The sequence below is a fragment of the Salvia splendens genome, chromosome 3 (genome assembly GCF_004379255.2).
Source record: "Salvia splendens isolate huo1 chromosome 3, SspV2, whole genome shotgun sequence".
NCBI lineage: Eukaryota > Viridiplantae > Streptophyta > Magnoliopsida > Lamiales > Lamiaceae > Salvia > Salvia splendens.
In genome coordinates, this window is record NC_056034.1 from 4,625,137 (window position 1) to 4,640,646 (window position 15,510).

At 42.6% G+C, this 15,510-nt stretch overlaps 1 protein-coding gene and 1 pseudogene across 1 annotated transcript; one reads left to right on the plus strand and one right to left on the minus strand.

Moving 5' to 3' along the window:
* Nucleotides 1–1,573: 1,573 nt before the first annotated feature.
* On the plus strand, nt 1,574–11,015 carry LOC121795710 (annotated as a pseudogene).
* A 369-nt stretch (nt 11,016–11,384) lies between these two features.
* LOC121793887 lies at nt 11,385–13,274 on the minus strand. Its single transcript, XM_042191910.1, has 2 exons — nt 12,265–13,274; nt 11,385–12,115 (listed from the first exon to the last, which is right to left on the minus strand). The coding sequence occupies exons 1-2, from the start codon at nt 13,075–13,077 to the stop codon at nt 11,474–11,476; spliced, it is 1,455 nt and encodes a 484-aa protein (XP_042047844.1). The 5' UTR covers nt 13,078–13,274; the 3' UTR covers nt 11,385–11,473.
* Between the last annotated feature and the right edge of the window lie 2,236 nt (nt 13,275–15,510).

Sequence of the window (15,510 nt, forward strand, 5' to 3'; positions counted from 1 at the left end):
TGGGAGTTCGTATGTACTCCTTCCACTTACTCCACTTTCCTCATTCGAGTCCCTATCAAGATTAGTACATTCTGAGGATGTATTATCAATATCTGAACTGCTTACCTCAGGTATCGAAGTCGGTTCTGATTGTTGGTCATTGACACTTTGTTCGTCGTTCTATATTACGGGATGTGATGGCCCGGTGGTGTTGCTAGCGTCCTCAGGTGGACCAACGTCTGTGACAGGACTTGGCTGTGACTCTCCCCCTATCTGATGTTCCCCCATTTGTGGTTTTCCCCCTAAATGGTTGTTTCCAATGTCTGGTAGCCAATCTAGGAGGCTATTGTTTGGACTATCGTCTAAAGTATGTATCTCCCCCTGACTACTGGATTGGCTATAAAAATACTCGCCTTCCACAAAATCACAATTCATGGTAGTGTGGATTTTTCGGGTTTTTGGATCATAGCACCGGTATCCTTTTTGATTTTTTCCATAGCCAATGAAGACACACTTTAGGGCGCAAGGGTCTAATTTGGTGCGTTCGTGTTTAGGAATGTGAACAAAGACTGAGCAGCCGAACACTCTAGGTTCTAAAGACAGTGATGATGGGATTTCGAAATGCTGAGAGAAGGTGTCCAAGGGAGGTTTAAAGCCAAGTATGCCAGTGGGAAGACGGTTCATGAGGTAAACTGCGGTAGCTGTAGCTTCTGGCCAAAAAAATTTTGGTACCTTGGATTCAATTAACAAAGCTCGTGTAATTTCGAGGATATAACGGTTTTTCCGTTCGGCGACCCCATTTTGTTCCGGATTGTATGCACACGAGGTTTGGTGGATTAGTCCCTTTTGCCTAAAAAATTTCTTGCAATTTATTATTGACATATTCCCCCCCATTGTCTGATCTAAAGATCTGGATAGTGTGGTTATATTGGGTTTGAATGAGGTTATAGAAATCTACGAACCTATCACCCACTTCATGTTTATTTTTTAAAAAATAGATCCATGTCATGCGAGAGTAGTGATCAATAAATAGTAAGAAATATCGAAAACCTTGACCCCCACTAATGGGAGCAGGACCCCAAACATCAAAATGAACTAAAGCAAAAGGAGTTTTAACTCTTGTATTGTTCAACTTAAAAGAATGTCTATGGTTCTTGGCCAAAACACAAGTATCAGAAAAGAGTTCAAAGATCTAGCTAATTCAGGAAATAAAAGTCGAAAGTAGCCTAAGGATGGGTGCCCTAACCGACGATGCCAAAGCCAAGCCTGTCTGTCTGTCGGTCCTGGAGTTAGCATCATGGCAGCACTTTGTTGGGCTATCTCGTCCACATAATACAGTCCGCTTCGCTCAGTGCCACACCCAACTATCGTCCCCATCTTGATATCCTGTAACATGCAAAATTTAGGCTGCATTAGTAATTTACAGTTCAACTCTTTAGTCACATGACTAATTGATAACAACTTATGAGATAAGGATGGAACGAAAAGGCAATTAGAGAGGCATAGAGTGGGCAAGATGTTAATCGTGCCCGCCCCCATCACGCGTGCTAGGTCCCCACTGGCGGTTTGGACATAGGGTTTTTTTGAGGTGGAAATGGATACAAAGTCTGAGGTTTCGAAGGAAATTGTATCTGTCGCACCACAGTCAAAAATCCAATGTGGGTCATCGGAATCTGACATTGTGTTTGGATGTGTTTTGCAGGTATCAAAAGGTCGGGGGAAGGTATTTGAGACGGTGATGAAATTTTTCCGAGTCTCACTCCCGCATATACCTGCTCTGATACCATCTTAATGATGGTAATCGAGAGGTGTAGATAGGCTATGCATAGTAGAACATCGAATGAAGTATTTGGGAGAAGAAGGGTTTGTATGATTTCTTATATTTTTTAATTACAATCGGTCCTAGCCTTCGTATAAGGAGTAATCTATTTTTGTACAACGTATCAATATCAATTGAGTATTAATTTCTCTACATAATGACTCCCAAATTGGTCTCCTTGATTTGCCTAATGACTCCCGATTTGCCTCCTTTGATTTAGGTAAGTTTGACACTCTTTGGCCAATGCTCCTCTGTATCACAGTTTTTTCTTCTTTAGGCATGCTTTTGCAGCTCCGTGATTAGTCCTGATTACTGTTATTGTTTGTTTTAGGAACTGGAGGGGAAGAGGCTTCTTTGTTTGCCATGGTTATTTTTAAAATGCACACACCTGGTTCTGTGGATTGAGTGATATTTCAAGTGTCGTTTTCATTTGTTTCATGACTTTATCATTGAAATAAATTAGGTATGAGAAGTACTCAAAGAATAAAGGTTGGAGTTTTGAAGTTCTTGGTGTGGCAGAATACGACTTTAAAAGTTATAAGGTTGGTTGAGTATCCTTTAGATAACTTGCAATCTGCTACTGCGTTTCATATTTTCAGCCTCACACACTATCGTTTTTTGGCTTAATTCCACGAATAGACCTCCTGGGAGGTAGTATCCGCCATTTGTACCCGTCAAAAAAAAGTTTCCAGAGAGGGGAAAGACGCGAGAAGGTCTCGCGTGTATCCATAGCAAACACGCGTTTGGCTCATGCGTGTTTTAACTAAACACGCGAGTTGCATTAGCGTGTATTAAATTTATACACGCGAGAGGCATTAGCGTGTATCACTTGATACACGCGAATTGGTCACGCGTCTTTCACTTGATACACGCGAGAGGCATTAGCGTGTTTCACTTGAATGAATTACGGACCAGAAGCCCTCTTCCTCACTCTCAGGCGCGACCCCTCTCTACACCACCATAAGCTGCGAAATCCTCATCTACCCGACGAAAATCGACATATAGTTGCTCCCATTAATCTTTTAACTCTTGTTAGGTAAGATTTTAACCTTAATTTCAATTTTAGTTGGTTATTATAGATTTAGGGTTCATAGTGTTAATTTAGGGTTAATGGTGTTAAATTTTTTTGTTGAATTTGGTTGAGAGTATTTGATGTTTATCGTACTTATTTTGCAGGTGTGATGGTGTTTGTAAGTTTATATTGGGATGGGAAAATTACTCAGCTCTCAGGTTTGGGTGTTGCTTATGAACCCCCTCGTGCAAACTCATTTATTATATTGAATGAGAAGATATCTTATTATCAGCTAGTTTCAATGATATGTGAAAAAATTGGAATTGATTTAGATGCACATACGATTGATTTAACATGGAGGCATCCTGTGGTTTTTAGTGGAGTGGTGAATTATATAGCTACACCAGTGGATGATAATTTGTTGGAGTATATGTTTGCCGAAAATCCACGTCAAATTGAACTTTTTATTGAATATACTCCTGTGACTACTGCGTTGCAATTTGAACCGCCTATCACTCAGCATGATGTTGGAACGTCTAGGAGAGATGATTATCAAAGTTTTGATGTCGGGACATCTAGGATGGATGATGAATATCATAACACTGAATTCAACACATTTGGGAGGGAGGTTGATGAACAACTAGATGTACCAAATGTGCCATGTGATGGTTATGATGGTTCAGATGGTTTAGATAATTGTGATGGTTCAGATGGTTTAGATAATTGTGATGGTTCAGATGGTTCTGATATTTGTGCTGGTTTAGATGGTTTCGATAATTGTGCTGGTATAGATGGTTCTGATTGTGATGGTTCCGATGGTTCTAGTCAAAGTGATCGTAAGTATAGTGCAGAATCATGTGAAGATTCTACAGACGACGAGACACTTCAAATGATGGGGGAGAAATATGTACAACCAGCTGTTCGTGGGGAGCAACCTGTTCCCGACTATGTGCCTGAAGGGTTACCATTTTTTCGATCATTACCATGTGAAGGCAGCCGAGGTTACGTTTCAGAAGACCATGGAGTGGGTGAAGAAGATATGTGGTATTGGGATGAGGATAATCCGAGACATATAGATGTGGGAACGAAATTTGATAGCAAATTGCAGTTGAAAACTGCTGTGACATTATGGCATGTGGGAACAGGTCGGATGTATGAGGTTATGGATAGTAAATCAAGAAGATGGCATGCACTTTTAGGGACCCATTTGGTCCGAAAAGAAAAGGCAAGGACCTTGGGCAACGATACCCATGTAATTGGGAGGTTAAAGCAACGTTTAAGAAACGTGATGGTAGCTGGTCTATCAACTCATAGGTTGATCGTCATTGTTGTATGGGAGATCACGATCCAAGTGAACATGTTAATCTTACATCATCCATGATTGCTCTCTGTATTCGAAGTCAAATTTAAAATGATGTTGAATTCAAGCCTTCTGCGGTACGTACATATATCAAAGATAAATTTCACGTGAAAATCAGCTACAAGAAAGCATGGTATGCTCGCAGAAAAGCTATTGAGCTTGTATATGGAGGGTGGGAGGGATCATTCAGACAACTCCCCAGCTACCTGTTTGAGTTGCAAAGTCAAAATCCGGGGACAATCGTTGAGTGGTTGCATGACCCTATATTGAGTCAAGGTACTAAGAAGGTGTTCCGGTACGTATTTTGGGCATTTGGGCCAGCAATAGATGCGTTCCAACTAGCAAAGCCGGTCTTATCAGTTGATGGGACTCACCTGCGTGGAAGACTGAAAGGTAAAATACTTACTGCAGTAGGGTACGATGCAAATAAGAACTGTTTGCCTGTTGCTTTTGCTATTGTTGATGAAGAAACAAATGAGAGTTGGAGTTGGTTTTTGAATCTTGTCCGAGTGCATATTATAAAGCATGACCAGGAAGTGTGCATAATATCAGACAGACATCAAGGCATAATAAATGCTATGCAGTCTGATGTGTGGAAAGAGGTACCTGTTGGTTATCATCGATACTGTCTAATTCACGTTCGATCGAATGTGTTACAAAGACACAAAGGCCCCGAAGTGAAGAAATGGGTATGGATAATGGGTGAAGTAAGTGAGGAGCGGAGATATTGGACTGCAAGGCGTGAATTAGAAAAGGTGAGTCCAGAAGCTCTGAGGTACCTCGAAACCACCATAGATAGATCGCAGTGGACTATGGCACACGATGAATTTCGTCGATGGGGTGAGACGTCTACTAACATGGCCGAGTGTTATAACAATGTGTTGTTATCTACAAGGGAACTCCCTATTAGAGCTATCATTGATATTACATTCTGGCGGACCATCAACTGGTTTGTAAGTCGAACGACTCTAGCCAAACAATGTCAGACGCCTTTGACACCGTGGGCTTGGGAGTTATTTCAGAAGAATGACCTTCGAGGGTCACGTCATCATGTTAGGACTACAAGCATAGCACAAGGAACTTATGAGGTACTAACCTATCACAGAGGTCCGGGTAGAGGCCATAATATACATGTTGTGGATTATCGTGAAAAGAGATGCTCATGTGGAAAGTGGCAGACCTGGAGAATGCCTTGCTCTCACGCTGTTGCAGTGCTCAGAGAACGCAGTGATGACATCTTTAGTCATGTTGATTCCCGATACCATACAGATGTCTGGATTCACCAGTACGCAGGTATGTTATTTAGATACTTCTTATTCTTATATTATTATCATGTCTTACAAAAGCAATTTTATGCAGCTGCATTCCGTCCATTGAGACACCAAGATTATTGGTATGAACCTGAATGGACGTTGGAATGTTCACCAGCACGACTACTTCCTCGTTCACGTGGGCGATACAACAGAAGCAGGATACACAACCAAATGGATGAGCGCGAATAAGATGCGCCAAGAGCTCCTCCTCGATGCCGCCTTTGTGGAGAGACCGGCCACAATAGAAGAAAGTGCGCTGTAGGACGTGTTGTGTAGTCATATTATATTTGAGAATCGTGATTGAGGCTTGAATTTTATTATGTGTTTGAACCATGTTTAAGACTGAAATGACATTCTTAAGTAATATTGTTAGAAAAAAAATCGACAGAGTTTACTTTATATATTGATCAATCCACCTGTAATAAATAAACAGTACATCTCAGATCAATCAACATGTAATAAGTAAACAGTACATCTCAAATCAATCCACCTGTAATAAATAGACAATACATCTCATGATAACATTCTACTTAAAGGACGATGGTGTATATTTACTCGGGCCTTTTCCTCTGTTGTCACGGCTAGACCTTCTACGTGGGAACATCCCCAAAATTGTCTGAGACAAACTTGTTCTGGCGCGTTCCTTATCGGGCCGGGATGTATGTGAACTACTACTAGGCCGATCAAGTTGGACACTACTCCTAGGAGGGTCAATATGTTCTCTCCTCGTTGGACGCTCTATGTAGGCACTACTCCTAGGAGCAACATCAGCATCGGCATCATCATCGTCACCATCATCATCAGCATCATCATCATCATCATCAGCAGCATCATCATCATCATCATTTGTTGGAGAGTGCACGATATGGACATCTGAGAAGAATGAATCCTGTGTAGTAGGCTGCCATGGTATACCAACTCTATCAAATGGAGTGACCCAACTAGACTGTGGTGCGTCCGACCATGTAGGAAACCAACTAGAGGGATCTGGTGCTGGTGGATTTTGCATTTCGGGCTCAGCATCAAAATTGTCGATTAATGTATCCAAATCTATGTTGTCATCTGAATTAACATTTTCTTCATGTCCGGCTTGTGATGACCCTGGCATGTCTTGGGACATTCTGGAATACTGTGAATAACCATGCCCGCCTGTTCGGATACCTCTCTGACCAATTCCGCGAGCTCTTCGGATAAACCCCCGGGACATATCCACATCAGTGCGCTGTGTGGAAGGAATGACCGTGCGTTCACTCTCACCGCAATCGGTGAGGCAGTTAAGAGCAAGACTGTTAATCTCATGCAACAATCCTACGGCGTCTTCTGGGTCAAAACCGCGCGACAAATGAAATACACGTGCCAATGTCTCGGACTGTAACAAATAAAACGTGCATATTTAATAACATACATACTTTTAAAATGGTACAACAACTATAAAAATACAATACTTACTTGGAGTGTAGATGATGATGCAACAGTGTTCATCCCTACTTCTGGAAGCCTACCGGCTGCGTGATATATGTAATGGTAATTTTAAAATACCACTCCATGTATTGTCGAGTTCTCATCACCTGCACGTGGTCTGCAAGAGGCTCCATGTAATGATTAGTAACGAACTCCGACCTTCTCTCCCAATGTTGGATGCAGGTCTTGTTCTGCACAGCCCAGTTCGTCTTAGCTTTTCCACGACGATTGGTTTTGAAATGAGTTTCATTGAAACCCCAATCACGCAATTCCGGGATGAACGGCGTGCCTCCAAATTATCTAACAACGCGCTCAGGCTCATGTGCTTCGACAATAGCCCAACAAACCATGTACGTCACAGATCTCCAACTGTTGTCTACCTCGAGGCAGGAGTCTGGCAATTGACGGTCCACATATGGCATCCATATAAACTACAATAACAAGTTTACATTAAAGTATTACACAAATATATATCAAAACATTATTCATTTTACCTGGCTATTTTGGAGTAATGATAGTTGTTCACGATAATGTCGAACAGAATGTTTGGGCGCTCTGTTTATCATATATGAGCCAGTCCACCTACAATAAGAAAAATTATCAATTTAATATGTTGTCATTAAACACGCGAAAGAGAGGAAACAACAAACTTACATAAATGCATATGGAGTGTTGTCTGTATGCATACGGGCCATCACAAAATCCGGTCTCAAAGTGGGCATTCTCTCCCACACCCACAGCTGTAGGAGCACGGTCGGACCTCCAATGTCTGTCCTTTTGCCCATGGACGCCTCACAAAGATTATGGTATAATGTTGCAAGTGCAGCACTCGCCCAACTAATCATAGAGGCAGACTCTACATCCCGAAGTTGAGTCAACCACATGAGAGGTATCTTGCACCCTGATCCGTCGGGTAATATCAACCCTCCCAAGAGCACAAGCACAATCATACGAGCCCGTCGAATATAGGCTTCGTCTTCCAGGTCATCTTGTAACGGTTCAATCATCATCCTATGTATTAGGGCCGATGCCAAGATGCCGTTTTCCTTCATCTCACTCTGAAGAGGATAAAAGCCCAACAATTCTTCACATAGACTCCTCCACCTAGAGTCACAATAACCACTTCCTGTGAACGATGCTCCATCTACACGTAGAGCCCACAATACTTGCACGTCCTGCAATGTAATAGTAGTTTCCCCTACGGGAAGATGGAATGTATGTGTCTCTGGCCTCCAACGTTCGACCAAAGCTGTGATCAATGAATGATCTACATCTAGAGCCTTCCCACAATAAAAAACACCACCAAAACCAAACCTGCAGACATAATCAATCACTCGTCTGTGATGATTATCTATTTCCCAAAAATGTCCCTCAAAGCGCCGAATATTGAATGAAGATGTTTCCTCGCCTGCCCACGCCTTGCGAGATATATGACTGTGCTGATAATGCAATACAGAAGGATCTTCTGGTCCATATCGCGATATCCTAATATTCACAATTCAACACAAATTCATCCCAACACCAAACATTCGAAACCAATTTCAATAATTCACCAAAAAATTACCACCAATTTCAATAATTCACCAAAAAATTACCACCAATTTCAATAATTCACCAAAAAAATCACAATTAAACAAAAGATTCATCACAAATTCATCCCAACACCAAACATTCAAAACCAATTTCAATAATTCACCAAAAAATTGCCACCAATTTCAATAATTCACAAATTCATCACAATTAACCACAACATTCATCAAAAACTCATCCCAACACCAACTATTTTAAACCAATTTCAATAATTCAACAAGCAATCGACACCAATTTCAATAATGTACAAATTCATTATAATTCAACCAAAAATTTGAAATCATTCACCCTAAAACTATAACCAACAAAACTAAAATTAAGGGTCAAAACTTACCTAATAACAATGAAGTTCGGAAGGAGAGCAGCTAATTGCACCGATTGACTTCGATTTTCGTCGGAATTTGGCCGATTTCGCCGATTTTCGCGTGGATAGGGGGAGAAGGGGATCGCTGGAATGAAGGAGGAGGGCTTCTGCCTCGTCTACTGATTCAAGTGAAACACGCTAATGCCTCTCGCGTGTATCAAGTGAAAGACGCGTGACCAATTCGCGTGTATCAAGTAATACACGCTAATGCCTCTCGCGTGTATAAATTTAATACACGCTAATGCTAATGCAACTCGCGTGTTTAGTTAAAACACGCATGAGCCAAACGCGTGTTTACTATGGATACACGCGAGAGCTTCTCGCGTCTTTCCCCTCTCTGGAAACTTTTTTTTGGCGGGTACAAATGGCGGATACTACCTCCAAGGAGGTCTATTCGTGGAATTCGGCCTCGTTTTTTTTAATGCTTAATGATTCCTCAAGAGGCTAGTGCCGCAATCTTGGGTACAGATGTTTATGGAAAGCTGAAATTTGATAGTGGAATTCATAGAGTGCAGGATTTTCATACTCCAAATCTATCTGCATTTGATTTATTTGTCTTCTGTATTCCGTCAGATGATATGAATATCTTCTCTTAGAGCGAGTTCATTCCAGTGCCGTATCTGTTGTTATTCTTCCGCAAGCAGATCAGGTCCAACTCCACCCTATTTAAAGTTATGCTCCCACTTTTGACATAGGTGTTAGAAAAACATATTAAAAATGATAATTTGCTCGATCATTAATGGCAAGTATTTTGAGGCTGCATTCATTTTAATCATAGTTATCTGAGGAGTTTGAAACTTCTGCAGGTTGATGTCCGAATCTGGAATGAAGTGATACGTACAGGTCGGGTGGTGCAGGTGGCCGGAGTGTAAACACCATTGATAGTGCCGTCATGATCACTCATATGCCAACTGGGTTAATGGTTGCCATACAGGATGAGCGCTCCCAACACCAGGCACCAATCTTCTTACAGTTCCTAATTTTTCTGTTTCAATGCAAGAGATTACCTAATATTACCCAGCAGTAATTGTACCATTCATTTTCATCAGTGTTTCATTGTCCATTGTTAATAATTTTTTGTCTAATAGTATTTGTTAGTTGTTTGATGATACATTATTAAATGAACAACAGAGCATTTGTTCATCTAATAAGACAGTCCATTCTTACACGTTAAATTTGTATAAACGGCATGATAATATAGACTGCTTGTTGTTTGCGCTAACCTTTTACGTGTTTTAAGACTAGTTTGTCATACAAACCATATTGTGCTTGTGGAAGGAATACTCATGTACACCTGTATTCCCTTACTTTGGATAACTCTGTCTTCTGTACAAGAATTCTGTCCATTTACTTACTTCGACTTTTAAGTTTTAGGCCAATTTGAGTAGCAAAATTCTATGAAATTTCAAGTTTAGAAGCACAAATTTTCTGGACTTCTTTTCAAAGTTGTTGGATTACAAGTGGAACTGATCTATTTGGGAAATGCTTGCAAATTCATGAAATATAATTATCCAATCCATTCAAATATGTACAGCCTATTCTCTCAGTTCTAAAAAGAAAATTATGCTTTATCTTATATACTGAACCAAAATACTAATGGTTCATTTTTCTTATATAAGCTTCTGTTTCAAAATTCATAAATATTTTAGACAGGTTCTATGTTAAGCATGATTAATTTATGAAAATCATTGCATGCAACCATATTTTTTTCATGCATCTTGATTACTTGAGTAAGATTTTCCCGTTTTTTTGATTGTTCCATCAGAACAAGGATTATTGTGTTTGAAGTTATATGAGCTGGAAAGGACTCGGCTTGATGCCAATCATTCAAAACTTAGAACAAAGCAGGTAATGGTCTTCAAGTTGGAGTATTGGCCTATTGGTAGAAGATCATTACGCATATTTTTAAAAGTGTTTTCCTGTTCTCAACAGATCGGTAGTGGGGACAGATCAGAACACATCCGTACATATAATTTCCGTCAAGGTCGTGTAACTGATCATCGAGTTGGCATCACTAGTCACTCTATAGATGAGATATTGGAGGCTAGGACACATTTGTTGACGTTCTTATCTTGCAACAAGAAAGGAATGCTTTTGCCTCTTTCACTTCAACTTAGTATCCGAAGAGTTTAAACTCTTTTAAACTGGCTTTTACTTCCTAGCATTTGCAGCTGCAGATATGCTCCTACAGTCCTATTCTCCATCCATTTTCTGCACTAACCAAAGATCTCTGTTTTGGCCCCCATTGTTTCTTCGAGGAGGTTGATGCAGCTGCTGAATCTTGTATTCTACTAGGAATCGATCTCAGTAACTAGACATCAGTAACTTAGGTAAGTTGGTCTGAGATTGCAATTTGGCAACCACCTGCTATTAGTTATTTGCTATGTTTCTCTGATGGTTTAAAGACCGAACAGTTAGCTAGACATATACTTGAATATCAATAGCAGTTGTTTGTGGGGCTGAAAGCAGGAAAATGCCAAGCATAATTATAATGATGAAAATCAAGCTTTTTGTTAAATAATGTGATGCGCAGTGCTAACATTTTTTGTTGCTCTGCTATGGTACATTATGTTGATCAAGTTAGAATAACATCAAAGTCACTGAGAGACCATTCAGCTACTTCATCTTGATCACTAACAAAAATCTCTGTCCCCACATCAAGAGAGGTCCATATTCTTCTTGCAGGAGCAGTATCTGGATCCTGATAGAAGTAAAGCCTGCTGGAAAGGCCACCAACGTCGAGCTCCCAGGTACGCCCGTCTCCCACCCACCCTTGACCCTGCTTGGTAGGGTAGCCGTACTCCTCCCAGATAGGATGAGGAAGCAACTGCACCAGCTCCTGTGCCTGCGGATTACTATAGGGGTCACATGTGCTGTATGGCTTCTCGGCATGCTTTGCATTACCCGGGACGCAGTAGTAGTGATAGGCTCCGTAAGGGAAGTTGTCCGTGTCGTTTCTGAGTATCTTGGTGTCATCCGGAGTGATGTGGTAGGGGGGGCAGTTGGCGATATTGGTGGGGCTGCACCACGCCTGAGTTGCTGGGTTGATGATCATCTCCGAGTATCGAGTGACGTCGGTCCGCACATTGCCGTCGCAGGGAGCGCCGTTGTTTTTCCAGCAGCTCCCTATGTCCATCAAGTAGAACTGGCTCTTCGGACCTCCCCCTTTCTTGATGTCCAAACTCAGCTTCACCTTGAAACTGGGAGACTCCGGCAGCTACAACAATCACAAGGTGCGTCCCTACTTAATATTCTTCTTTGCATATCATCATATCTCAAACGGAATTTATTGTGATAAATACACTTACCTACCTACTACCTACCTGTCTCATTATTGATAAAGAAAAAAAAACATGAAAATCTTACAATTTTGAGCATTCCTCGAGTGTCGTAGTGGTAGCCCCCAGAATAACCTTTAGTTGCGTCAGCTCTCAAGTAAAGCATAAGCCATGGATACTTTTTAGAAGTCATGAGCTTATGTTTGAAAACCCAACTCCCACTCCCAACTTTCTTCTCCCACATAACTTGGTAATAGGAATAATGTTTGCCGGTGGAAGTGTCATAACTGCCGTTGAAGCCGCCCCTCATCAAGGTGCCGTCGTTGTACAACCTCGTAGGCTGGTGGTACAAGCTCGGCTGATTCATACAGCCCTTCCCGAAACACGGGAATCTCCCGGGGTGAAATGGCGGCGCCTTTTTCCCGTTCTCGGGGCACAGGCCTGATCTGGTGTCGTAGTTGCCATTCTTGAGCATTACCATCCAAAACTGCCAGGGCATGGGGGTGTCGGAGACTTGGCATAAGGAGCCGAGATAGAGCTCTTTCTCGGCCGCGTAGAGGTCCGGGTTGTTGAGAGCCTTGTGGCTCAGACCCGGGAATGGAGTTCCAACTCCTAGCCTGTTGTCAGCTTCGGACACCTCGTGGATTATGGAGCCGCTGCCTTGAGTGAGATGGAAGCAGTCGGCGGCTCGGGGGCTTCCCATGCCGGGGGCTTCGGCGCCAACCTCATTGCAGAAGTTCCAAGCCTCAAACGCCACCCGCAGCCCGTCTCTCTGCATTCCACCATCTCCCACCGCCGAAGTACGGGTACCGCCACCGGCAGCTGATGCAATGCTGATAATGAAAAATACTAGTGTGATGGTGATGGTGATGGTGATGGTGTGGATTAAATGCAGCGGCATTGCCAAGGTTTTGATTGATTATGAATAGTAGGAGTGTATAAATAAAAGATGGTGAGATTTGAGAAGGAGAAGTAAATGTGGAGCAGCAACCTCAGCAGCTCTGTCCTCTGTGTGAAGCCCCACCATTTTAATAGTATTGCTACTTTCACTTTTTTAATGTTTGCTAATTGTACACCCTGGTTTTATACAACATGGTTTTTCTCACTTGCCGTGTGTCTCTCTTTCTCTACTTTTCTTTGTTAGTTTTCCGGTCATCCACGTTCCATATTTCATGGTACTATCTTAAAGATTAGGAGTATCTCATTGTTAGATATGTATATTATGTTTCGTTCAAGAGATTGAATTTTACGGCTTAAAAGAAATTCAATCTAGCTAAATATTGTTTTTACATGTTCTTCATAAATACCACTACTACTCTATAAGAAATTCAAAGAAAAATAAATGAAAACAATTAATAGAATATGTGTTCAACTTTTATAAATTTACTGTATGAACATAAAATAATATGGAAATGAAAAACAAAAGAAAGTAAAGGAGCATGCGTTTCATGTTCAAATTCTTGCGTTTTATATCACAGTATATTCTGTTGGTGTTTTTAAGCTCCAACTACAGGATAGAGTCATGGAGGGATTAGGAATTAAGGAAGGTTAGTTCAGCATTAGTTACCTACACGTTGTGTGGCAGTACAAAATATGGGTGTATTCTTCTTGTCCAAAATAATAATACCACTTGTTTTCTTAGAAGATTTGTACATCCACTAAGCACAAAGTAAATAATGTGGACTGCTCTCTAGTTAACTTCATTAGCCAAATACGTAAGTGTTACATATAATTACACTCTTAAGTAGTTCGATAAAAGATGACTGCATCTAATACTTTACCAATGAAATCCTGCTCTCTAACACTAGGTTAGTCGTATGGAACATGTAATTGTGTGTCATTGGCAACATTTAATGTGCACAAAGTCTAGAGGTGGAGTCCAAAAGAGTATAAAAACAAAAACATAAAATAAAGCCGTGAACCTACTCTATAAAAGTCTTGTGATGAATGGGCCCTCGTAGTAGTAGATGATAGGTCAGCGAATATTTTTTTGGCCCGATTTTCCATATGGGCTCACCCATTCATTACCACTGTAATCTAACTTAAACCACCAAAGACGAGTTTTTTTTTAAATGTGTATGTATTAGAGCATCCACTATGGGACCGCTCCGCTTATAGCCCCGGCGGGGGCGGTCCCGGGGTGGTTTATAGTGGGGAAGGTGTCCGCCCCCAGGGCGGACGACGATTTTGGGGCGGTGGGGGGCGGACAGCGGACAGGCGGTGGGAGGGCGAGGACACGCCGGGCCGTCCGTTCGCCACGCCTATAGGCGCGCCGGCCATAGTGACCGGCGATCGGCGCGCTGTCGGTCAACTCAAAAATTTTATTTTATTACTTACCTCTATAAATACCACTCTCCACCCCTTATTTTTTTCACAATTTTCACAAAATCCCTCCATTCAATCTCTACACTTTCACTCTCTATAAAATGCACGGTGGAGACGACGAATCACCCGGCTCGCAAGAATCGGGCTATGGCGGCGATCCTTCACAGCCGTCGGCCGGCTATCCTTCACAGCCATCGGGGTATGGCGGATATCCTTCTCAGCCGACGGGATATGGCGGGTCTCCGGCTCAGCCGTGGATGTGGAGTCAATCTCCCCCGCCGTGGGCATCTAGCCCAAACCTATTCAGCGGAATCTGAGTCGCTCCATATTTGGAGATTACAGACCCAACCTCGACGCGCTTAACCAGCCGCGTTCGGAGTCCCCTTTCCAATCCAGCCAATCTCCTTTCACCGAAGCAGATCAAGACACGCTGGATACTATGATGGGTCTGCTCAGTTCCGGCGTCCCGGATACGCCTACAGAACGGGGCGGTAGGGGCGGAGGAGGTGGAGGTAGGGGCGGAGGCGGCAATGGCGGCAGCTGGGGCTCAGGGGGCGGCGGTGGCGGAGGCAATGGCGGTAGCCGGGGCTCGGGCAGTGGCGGTGGCGAGGGCTCCAACGTCGGCGGTACCGGTGGCGCGAACCGGGGCAAGCTCTACACCAAACAGGAGATCATTGCCGTGGCGAGGGGGTGGGATGCCATTACATCGGACCCCGTGGTGGGCACTCATCAGCCCGAGGGGAGCTTTTGGAGGCGCGTTATGATGGCGTACGAAGAGTTCAAACCCGACGGCGCCGATAAGCGCGACCCAGAACAGCTCTGAAAAAAGTGGAACAGGATTCTGCGGGCTACCAAGCGGTTCGCGTCCATATACCAGAACAACCTTCTACATGCTGAGAGTGGCCGCAGCGAAACAGGCGTGAAGGCCCTGTCGATGGGCCAATACAACACGGAGGGCTGGCCGAAGTTCACCCTGTGGGAGGAATATCTGGTCCTCGCGGATTGTCCG

Excerpts from the sequence above, each read along its gene's own strand:
- LOC121793887 (XM_042191910.1), bottom strand. The coding sequence starts at position 13,077 with ATGCCGCTGCATTTAATCCACACCATCACCATCACCATCACCATCACA. Across the intron at positions 12,116-12,264 it reads CTCGAGGAATGCTCAAAATT|CTGCCGGAGTCTCCCAGTTT; the intron begins GTAAGATTTTCA and ends TGATTGTTGTAG.